The sequence below is a fragment of the Osmerus eperlanus genome, chromosome 27 (genome assembly GCF_963692335.1).
Source record: "Osmerus eperlanus chromosome 27, fOsmEpe2.1, whole genome shotgun sequence".
Taxonomy (NCBI): domain Eukaryota; kingdom Metazoa; phylum Chordata; class Actinopteri; order Osmeriformes; family Osmeridae; genus Osmerus; species Osmerus eperlanus.
In genome coordinates, this window is record NC_085044.1 from 1388342 (window position 1) to 1398215 (window position 9874).

A 9874-nucleotide genomic window follows, 5' to 3' on the forward strand; every position below is an offset into this window, starting at 1 on the left:
AAACTGTATTTAAAATTACAAGTTAAAAGGTAGCTCAAACAATAGAATGAAAATAACTCAGTATGGGGTATCATAAGTTTTAATAATAAAGGTATTGAATTACAAATGGAAAACAGGTCGAGGCCTATGAAGATAGGTACATGTAGGCCTGAAATATTTCGATTATTTCAACGAAAGTGCAAAACAAAGGGGTAGGATAATTAATTAAATGATAAGAGCTGATTGAGTTTATGAAATTACTTGTGCAGTTTATGATTAACATATTGTCATAAGAATTGGTATTCAAAACACCCACAAACCACAGTATGGTGAAAATATTAAGAAAGGCTATATTTTAGCCAATAAAACAGCAATAATGATGATAATAATAATAATAATAATAATAATAGGGAGAATACAAATAATAAGATAATAGTAAGAACTCGTTTATTCTATTGCAGTCTCAATTTTTTAAGTATGAACCTGGTGGATTTGATAGGCTAGCCTATATAACAGGAAAGCATTGAAATTAGTTAGTTGAATAAGCACACGCTTGAATAAATATTTGCAATATTGTAATTGTTCTGTTAAAAAGGCAATGTGTGTGTGTGTATATATATATATATATATATATATTACATATCATATTGTAAAGACAAAATATTTACATTTCAAACAATTGCTTTCTTGCATTAGGCCTATAGTAAATGTTCTGGTGAACAAATGTCGTCTTCGATATCAACATCGTCCTCGTTTTCTTCGTTTATGTATGAGTCCGCGTCGATCCCCCTTTTGCTAATGTCCTCATTGCTTTTTTCGTTGATCTCACTCTCGCTTGAGTTTTCCACCGATCTATCTAAGTCATTAGAATTTTTCTGGTCGTCCTGCGTTTTCCTTAGCTGTTTCTTATGCTTCATCCGTCTGTTTTGAAACCATGTTTTCACCTGCACGGAAAATGTTGAATATTTCATAAACTGATTTCCAAACAAGGCGGCCAATGTTTTAAAATGTTTAACAGTCGTCATCATCATCAACGATCATCAAGACCCCTCCGTCTAATGGACACAAATGGTTCCATAATGGTGACAAAATGGTGCGGTAAGATAATTCCTCTTACCTGAGTTTCTGAAAGGCTTAGCGCTGTTGCCAACTCCACTCGCTCGGGTGTAGAAAGATACCGTTGAATTTCAAATCTCTTTTCCAGGCCAGATAATTGGGAATCAGAAAAGACAGTTCTTGCCTTTCTGCGTCTGCAATGCTTTCCCGGTAAATCCGGATGGTGCTGAAATAACGCCGACATTTGCATTCCTTAAAAAAAAGAATTCAAAATTATTAGACTACAAAATCGAGATCAAACACGTTGCTTATTTTTTGAATTTGCTACTGAATAAAAGTACATAGGGGCATGGTACATTTTCTTGTTTCATTAAAGTTATTTTAACACAGTTAAGTAGGCCCATCAGTGATGACTTTGTTGACAGTGTTACTTAGTAAAATAGCCTACAGAACATAATAGTTTTACGCATGTGTTTTTAAATTGCAGAACAACAGCTGGTTCAACGTGTTGTTTATATATTGCTTCCTGGTTAGTCCTTATTTATGCCCATTTCAGCGTAGCCTAGTTTTCTGGTTATAAACATTTATGTTCACTCTGCAAGTCCATTTCGTGAGGCAAAACGATTAGCAATACACATGTATTTTGTTGTGTGCTTGCTCTCTAAATAATACTAACCTAGAAACATCACTAAATAATCTACACTGGTAGTACAAAACACGTCCAACAGATCTATTTATGCATGCCCAGTGGTCGTAGCTTACCAGATGTAAAGAAGTATTGGTGATGCTCTGGCTTGTGGAGAGGATGGTGCGGATGAGGCGCCAGTATCGGTGTGGGCATCAGTGGATATCCGTATTCTAGTAGAGGCATCCGGGACGCAAGGGAGGTGGAAAACGGTGAGTGAAATACATCTCTTAGGGGCTTCGGTTTGTGTAATAAGATATCTTCGATGAAGAACGACGTTGACCTCTGGACGGGCACCTGAGGCACCGGAGACGTATAGTTCAGATTCATACTATTTTAACCAACTTGGGTCCGTAAAATGTTGGTGATGTTGTGCGAACGTGTTGCCTCGGTCTCCAGTCTCAAGCGCTTGATAGTAGTCTGCGTGTCAGCGAGTATACTGCCAGGTAGATTACTCTACTATTAATTCAGTGGGAGGTAGATTACTATTTATCCAAGGATAGCGACAGTGGCAGATAGGCAAATTGATTTGTAATCAGCCAATAGCACGACGGTGGGGCGGGGAATAGAATTAGTGTCATATGGATTAATTTAGAGTGACGGCAACGGAGAGGGAGGGCCGCTCGCCATGGTGCTGAAAACGCCTTTGCCAGGAGAGTCAGTCAGTTGCTTCCAACTGCGCCTTAGTCAAACTTGACTTCATTCGCTTCCTTTCCGTGGACGTTAAGAGGATGGAAGCTGATGCTGGATTGAAACACTCCTGTCGTCTACAACATGTTTTCTTCATCGTACAGTTTCTAAAATTATAAAATACGTTTTCTTACAACGACCTCAAGCATAGCCTAATTATTTTTGACATGATGGGACAATTACTTGATAAAAAGACTGCATTTATGAAAAAGTAATCCAATTTAATTATTTGTTGTCTTGTAGGCCAAATTTAATGTTATTCCAAGTCGAGTGAAAGTTAAGGGACAGTGTTCTTCACAGCGTTATTTTGTGATTTCGGACGTATGTGTCGCAGGGGGATAACACGTATATCTGGTAATTCCGCCCTAAATTAGCTGTAATTGTTGGTATTAAAATCCGGGAGAGTACAAGTGGCTGCTCCATGCGCCATTTAGACGACGGAAGCAGTAATTTGTTGATATCGTGTTGTCATCACATTTCCAATCACTCTAGATAATGTGAAAGTGTCTTAATGTAGGCAGAATTCTCGCTGCAATGCTATTAGGCAATTAGAGAAGATGTTAAAGCGGAAGTAGTAGTCCTTGGGCACAAGGACAGGATTTCCATCAGGTGGACTGAACAAATTAATTACTGGATTCAATTACGCACGAAAGTACATTACTGTGCCAAATTTAAAACATGTCCTCCATGTGTATGAGCTTGTATAAGTTAAATGGATGTGCACCTTGCAGTGACTCCAAGCACAATTTATCACGAGTTTAATGAACTTGGAAATATGACAGCTCCAGGCACAGCGGTGCCACTGTACTGTCCTGTCGCCTATCCCAGTTTATCAGCCTACTTGAATGCCCGTCGAGTGCACCATATTTCAGTACATTGACGACTGGACTGTGCTTGATCATACAATATTTTTTTTCTGTGCCTAAAGTAAAAGTAGCCTATGTATGAAGCTAATGCTCAAAAACATGTTTCAAGCAGGGGTCTTTTTTGCTAAATTGGGACGGCTTAAAAGTTGTATCAACCTGTACCCCAATCCCTCTTACAGAGAACATCGGGATAACTAGTCGCTTTTAGAGGTGAATTAAAAAGTAAATGAACAAATGGTGACGAAATGGTCTTTGCGCGGATAGTAAATGGGATCCGTTCTTAAGGTGGCGTTAAGCGGCTTTTAACAGCCATTTCATCAAGTAAAATTTGAATCCAGGGAGGCCGTGCGTCAATCTGAAGTGGGACATTTCGGTAAGAGGCTTGTGGCACCCTCAAACAAACCAAGTCGTTTTTTGTCTGTGAAACTGTATTAATTGATCCTTTGTCAATAGCAAAAACTCGTTCAATTGAATGATTGTAGGCCGACACACAGGCCTATGTTTGATTTGTTTTTTAAGAATATCAAAGAAGCTTTTTCTGGACACTACCCTAGGCTACTGTATCCACTTTGATTCTTGAGGATTTTATGAAACAAATAATATATCGTCGTGGCCCTGTGCACCAAATTGGTGCACGTGTCCTTTTTTTACAACACGGATTGTATTTGTACCAGTATTCTCGTATAGCCTAATTGTTTCTGTCCTTATCCAGTCTTACGGATTTCAATAACAATAATTATACACTGTTGAAAAGTAATTACCTGATTTTTTTTTTTGTTGTTGCAGAAATACAATGAAAATATGTCCAGGAAAATATTATGGAGTTCGATTTCCAACTTTGAATATAATTGCAAAGCCTCATTATTCCTGTACCAGTAAACCTTGATATTCAACTTTATTGTGCTTGGTTGTACAAATGTAAGCGCTCCATATAGACAATAGACAGTAGATAGTTATTATGGATATCATGAGACGTCAAAATTATCTTTCATGGAATGCACATTTAATATAAAATGAAAATAAATCACAAACTAGGTTCCCCCAACAGTTTTTATTTGAATCATTTGAAAATCTAGAGCCCTTTCCGTTCCAGCAGGAGACAGTTGGGGCATATTGACTTTAGAAAACAGAGGACGACTCTGATTTGCTCTCATCATAATACATGTTTTATGGTGTCATATCGGTCTTCTAATGAGAGTTCGTGTTTCTGGGACACTCGTGCATTCTGTAGGCACACATATAGAATATACCTGGAGAGAGAGAGAGACAGGTTGAGTCATAATCATTCACTTAAACACTTCATCATGGCAACATAAATCAATAAGCCGTTCACTGTAATGTTTGTTATTGACGTTAGTCTAAGGATAGATGTTGGTACACATATGTTCAGGTTTTAAGTGATTTACCATGTTTTAGTTAGGTTAGTTATATATGTTGATTGATTATTTGAATCAAAGCTGTAGAATTCTAGTGACCAATTACTTTTAATTATTAATAAGCATGTTGAAATTGCAGACTTTGCTATGTATTCTGAATGACACATTTATCAACAATGGCAGTGTTTGGGTGGTCGTATAGTCAAGGAAACGGTCTTTATTTACCAGACCCAGTGCAATGTCACCACATCTCAGCCAACCAATGTTGTCTTGGCTTTGTTGCACTTACCTGAAAAGAAGGTGAGCACCACTGACACCCAGCCAATGATGTACGACCAGGAGAACCGCCAGTTGCCGTAGCGTTTACCGTAGTAGTTTATCGTCACCCCGGTGTACACAGCCATCGCTAGAAACACAAAGAAGCCTGCAAAACCAATCAGCACGCGTCAGTTTAAAACTTAAATCTACTCTGTTTGTTTTAGACAAGCTGTACTACGTGTTCAAGGGGAAAAAAACAAGTAACCGTGGAGACCAACTTACATGAGATGAAAAACAGTATGCCTGCAGCAAAGGTTTTATCAAACCTGTCGAAGGAGGAGTAGTGTATGAAAGCCATGATGCCGATGATGATCCCCATGAAGCAGGCCAGGAGGGCTAGGATCATGAGGGCACGGGTGGCGTCCAGGTGTGCTGTGAGGGTAGAGGTCAGAGTTCGGATGCTGTGTTTTGGGGTCAGTCTCGACATCAGAGGTGCAGCTTTCATTGGACACGGGTGGGACTTGTCCCACACTCTTTTTGAAAACGGCAAATCTGCCCTCCCTTCCCCCCCACACACACTTTTTAAAATTAGAAATATTTAACTGCCACTTTCTCAGTTATTATAAAATGCTTCTCCTTCTACATTTGAAAACAAACCTAAGCTCTCTTCTCAACACGCGCACCAAACGCAGGTGTTCACTTCGATAAGCCGTAGATACCGACAGTCAACTTTCACCCTTAACAATACATATTTTGATGTCGCATGGGATGTGCAAACACAGCCTCTTCCACCCTGAGGGGGTTTAGAGACACGGGGAACAGCACGGGGAACAGCGCGGGGAACAGCGCGGGGAACAGCGCGGGGAACAGCGCGGGGAACAGCGCGGGGAACAGCGCGGGGAACAGCGCGGGGAACAGCGCGGGGAACAGCGCGGGGAACAGCGCGGGGAACAGCGCGGGGAACAGCGCGGGGAACAGCGCGGGGAACAGCGCGGGGAACAGCGCGGGGAACAGCGCGGGGAACAGCGCGGGGTGTTGCTGTCCTGCTGGAGGTTAACAGCACTCCTGTCAGGCCTGTCATCGACATCCTTACCGATGCTGTCGTTGTGCGTGAAGCATTTCCCCGGCATGCAGTATCGCCACAGTCCCTGATGCATGTAGTTGTTGGAGTGCCGGTACTGCATCCAATAATCGGTTGCCGTGGAAACGATCAAGAGGATGTTCCCCACGCCTGCACAGAACAGCCCTCCGCCCATGAAACTGTACATCCTGCACCTGCGAACACACACACGTATACACACACGTACATGAACATAAGGTCACTTAGCATCAGGGGTCGGTTGCTGCCTCCCTCTCCACCCATACTCTTCAGGGAGTGAGGACCTAAGAGTTGGTAATTGCATTGTAATGAACACATTATTTCCACTGGGTTGAGCTGAAGGGTCGCAGGTGCGAGTCCACAGTGGACTTTGTTCTCTGTGAGATCAGTCGATGCTGACGCTCACTGCACTTTGTACCCTAACCCCAGGATCTGGGGAAAGTCAACTTTGATATTTGAAACATATATTGGTCATTGTTCCACCTGAAAGAGTGTTGTCTAACCAACTGTCTTCTCATCTCTTGTTTTTTCATTTTCTTTTCTTTTTTTGAAATGTTCTTTTGGGGTCCTGTTATGTCTGAAACATGGATGACTGTTCTTTGAAGAGTTCATACTGAATGAATAAATAAATATGTGTGCATACACACATCCTGTACATACGTACACACATTCAGAACATGAATGAGAACATATGTAGTAATGTCTTTAAATTCTGTACAGGTTTTGTTGTTTTGCACAAAGGTTTGACCTCAAAATAATGCAAGGATCACAATAATGTTAGGAACAATACAGGCATCTCCCACAAAGCAATTCCATTAATGTGAACCATAAAATCACACCCTCTGCTGGAAACACTGACATTCCTTCCAGTTGCTATTTACTAATTTCCTAAATAACAATAGCTATGTCTAGAATCCCAATGACCGAGATTTCCTCATTGAATCATTCCTCACTGAAGCGTTCTGCTTGGAAGACTATATGTACATTATTCCTGGCCAGAAGAGGGCAACATATACACTTCTAGGTTCTTGTCGGTACAAGACAAGTTTGACATGCATACTGTCTTGTAGTACTCAACTTTTAAATGCAGAGACTAGCGTTCATAGCATACAAGTGTGTATTGTGTCAAAAAAAAAAAAATATATATATATAGAATATACAATAATGATTATACAGATACATATAAAAATAAAGCTACAGGTTATTTTAAATTTCTGGATGATTTTCACTAGATTTCATCACACCTTCTTCACTTAATGATGGCAACAATTATGTCACACATTATGAAAAAATTGCACAACAAAATTTCAATGATGCGAGCAGTTATACAGTTGCTCCTGAGCATTTGTACCTTTTAAAGCTAAGGCCCTTTTATTCAAAAGGGCCTAGTTTAAGAATCGCTTATTAAGAAAGTAAACTGGATGGCTTTGGACAGAGTTGGCGAAAGGCTTTTAACAAACAACGACGACTAAGTCAGATATTCTATGATGCCCTGTCACATTTGGAAGTACTCTGAGTGTAACTTTTCCCTTGACAAATTGATTTGACACATCCCTCATTCCTATGCAAATGTTATTGCGTAAAGTCCAAACACACCACACGTGAAAAGCCTTACCTCGATCAACCGCTTTTACGAAGACTAAGTGACTGTATTAAAGTTGAGTTGCCTGGCAAAACACAAGGCCCCTATAATGCCAAGACAGGCAGATTTCAGGCAGGCTAACGGCGCTAGCGTTGGAGTCGATGAAAAGACAAACGAGGGCAAGGACAAAGGACCAGAGATGAGAGGGAGCCAATCAGAGGGGAGTAGTTTTGTCGGTTGGGAATCTGCTGAAAAAACAGAAACGGCTGAACGCTGGCAGGTTGAAGTAATACTGATGACAGGAGGGTTTCGATTGAAAGTGGAAGGCTGAAACGCTCATAGTGCAAATCAGACCAGGCGTTAAATGAGCTGCAGTTCAACCACTACTGGTTATACGCATTTTCAAAACAAACAGTCACAGGAAAGATTAGTCTTTTCTTGGTCCTCTGAACAATGTAGAACGTTTTTGGTTGGAGGTGTTTGTTTGGCTTCTGAATATTTGTAGAATTATAAATTGTCCCTTACAATGATAAGTGCTTTGTAATGTTTAACATGTTTAAAATGCCTCTTCACTCTGTTTCCACTTTATTTAAATATTCAATGGCACAAGTACCCTTTTTTATCTATAACTTACATGTCTAAGGGAAGTTAACTCTGGGCTGATATTGAACTTTTACATTTCAGTTTAAAGATAAACTGGCCTTGTGACAGATGAAATGACAATGTCCTCTAGTAAAAGACCGAAAGCACACAAACTGCATTAAGCATCAAAACCATTCATGTCGTCACAACATGAACACAAAGTAGGCTGTCTCTGCATCTCGGAATGCTTGGCCGGACTCAACACATGGATAATTACAACATGGGCTTGTTGTTCCTCTGTCTTGTCTCCATATTAAGTCCATTATGCTTTATTTTCCTCTCTCCTTTTGGACCTTCTCTCTTTGTGACACACACACACACACACACACACACACACACACTTGTTCCAAAGATGAAAGGAGAAGAGTAGTTCCATTACTAGCATTACAGCAAGTTGCTCAGACCAATTGACAACAACAAAATGCCCCCAGGAAACAGGGTTCCTCTCCCAGGCATGCGAGTGGTGTACTTAGTTCTAACTTCATTTTTATAGACCACCGCCTATTTTCTTCCATTTCCACAGAGCAGCAAGGAGGGCTTTTGGTATCATCCTCTGCACCATCAAAGTGGACAATATGCCTCTGTGATGGAAGAGCAAAGCCTTCTGTCTCAAATCCATCCAGCTTTTGAGACATGAATTTTGTTATGAAAAGTACACGTTTATGTATGGGTGTAGTTAAGATGTGCGGGTGTAGTCAGCGTGGATCTTGCCCGGGGAATAATCGTTTTGTATTTTTATTGTTATTTTTAGCACTTTACATTAAGGTTACATTAACTGCCATGTAACTGCATAGGTAAGCATAAAATACAACATTATAGTCGCATAGGAACTGTGATGTAGTAAGATTTTATTGCGGTTTGGTGGTACAAGTTGTTACGCAAGTGATACTTGGTATGGGTGAGGTAGGGCTTTTCAGGGGTAAGTGGATGTTAACAGATTTAATTTAAACAACCTTTAACCTCCCCTTTGCAACATCCACTCACCACTCACACCCTTCCTTTAATGTTAATGTTATATGTTTGCTGACATTTCTAGCAGTGCACAAAGTGTCCTTTACTACAGCGTTATCAGAAAAGAGACTACAACTTTTGGGAAGGTTTTAATCATCCCTCTGCACAGACACAACCAATAGCCACAACAATACAGTAGTTTACTGCTGCTTTTTACTTTGAAGGAATACTGTGTGATTTAAGTTGATCCAGTTGCTCTGGGTAGGTGAATATTTCCCCCAACATCATTTTCAGATATTACTATGCCATGCAGACTTTACATATCTTTATATATATGTATATCTTTATTTAGAATGTACTTATTATATCCAACACGTAATGTTGCAGCAAAACAGTTAACCCCATTCTCAAGTTATGATGCCGTTTTTTAATACTTTCTTCTTTCTTGGTTATGTATTAACTTGTATTTCCTTTATTATACTAAGGTGACGGCTGAATATTGAATCATTTAACCTCACTCTCTGGGTCTCCCCTACACGGCAGAGAATCCACAAAACCCCCATGATGGAAATGGCCTCTAAAAGCTATCGAAAAATGTCTCTCAATCCTTCGAGCTCAAGCCACGCTTTGCCTAAATGCCTAAATCAACTCTTTAGAATTGAATTTTTGAAGCCTTCGGATGACTAATTT

General features: G+C 40.1%; 2 protein-coding genes across 2 annotated transcripts; both read right to left on the minus strand.

Annotated features, from left to right (window-relative positions):
* Positions 1–88: 88 nt before the first annotated feature.
* On the minus strand, positions 89–2117 carry bsx (brain-specific homeobox). The gene is made up of 3 exons (XM_062453737.1): positions 1798–2117; positions 1097–1287; positions 89–923 (listed from the first exon to the last, which is right to left on the minus strand). Exons 1-3 carry the CDS (start codon positions 2048–2050, stop codon positions 678–680), a joined length of 690 nt encoding a protein of 229 aa, XP_062309721.1. The 5' UTR covers positions 2051–2117; the 3' UTR covers positions 89–677.
* Positions 2118–4312: 2195 nt separating this feature from the next.
* On the minus strand, positions 4313–7764 carry lim2.1 (lens intrinsic membrane protein 2.1). Its single transcript, XM_062453640.1, has 5 exons — positions 7625–7764; positions 6004–6185; positions 5193–5342; positions 4942–5076; positions 4313–4526 (listed from the first exon to the last, which is right to left on the minus strand). Exons 2-5 carry the CDS (start codon positions 6176–6178, stop codon positions 4465–4467), a joined length of 522 nt encoding a protein of 173 aa, XP_062309624.1. The 5' UTR covers positions 6179–6185; positions 7625–7764; the 3' UTR covers positions 4313–4464.
* Positions 7765–9874: the final 2110 nt, after the last annotated feature.

Bases quoted from the DNA above. Each gene is read 5' to 3' on its own strand.
- bsx (XM_062453737.1), bottom strand. From the start codon at position 2,050: ATGAATCTGAACTATACGTCTCCGGTGCCTCAGGTGCCCGTCCAGAGG. The intron at 1,288-1,797 runs GTAAGCTACGAC...CTTTTTTTTAAG, and splicing joins CCAATACTTCTTTACATCTG to GAATGCAAATGTCGGCGTTA. The intron at 924-1,096 runs GTAAGAGGAATT...TTTTCCGTGCAG, and splicing joins TAAGCCTTTCAGAAACTCAG to GTGAAAACATGGTTTCAAAA.
- lim2.1 (XM_062453640.1), bottom strand. From the start codon at position 6,178: ATGTACAGTTTCATGGGCGGAGGGCTGTTCTGTGCAGGCGTGGGGAAC. The intron at 5,343-6,003 runs GTAAGGATGTCG...CTACCCTCACAG, and splicing joins CACGCACAACGACAGCATCG to CACACCTGGACGCCACCCGT. The intron at 5,077-5,192 runs GTAAGTTGGTCT...TTGGTTTTGCAG, and splicing joins CATACTGTTTTTCATCTCAT to GCTTCTTTGTGTTTCTAGCG.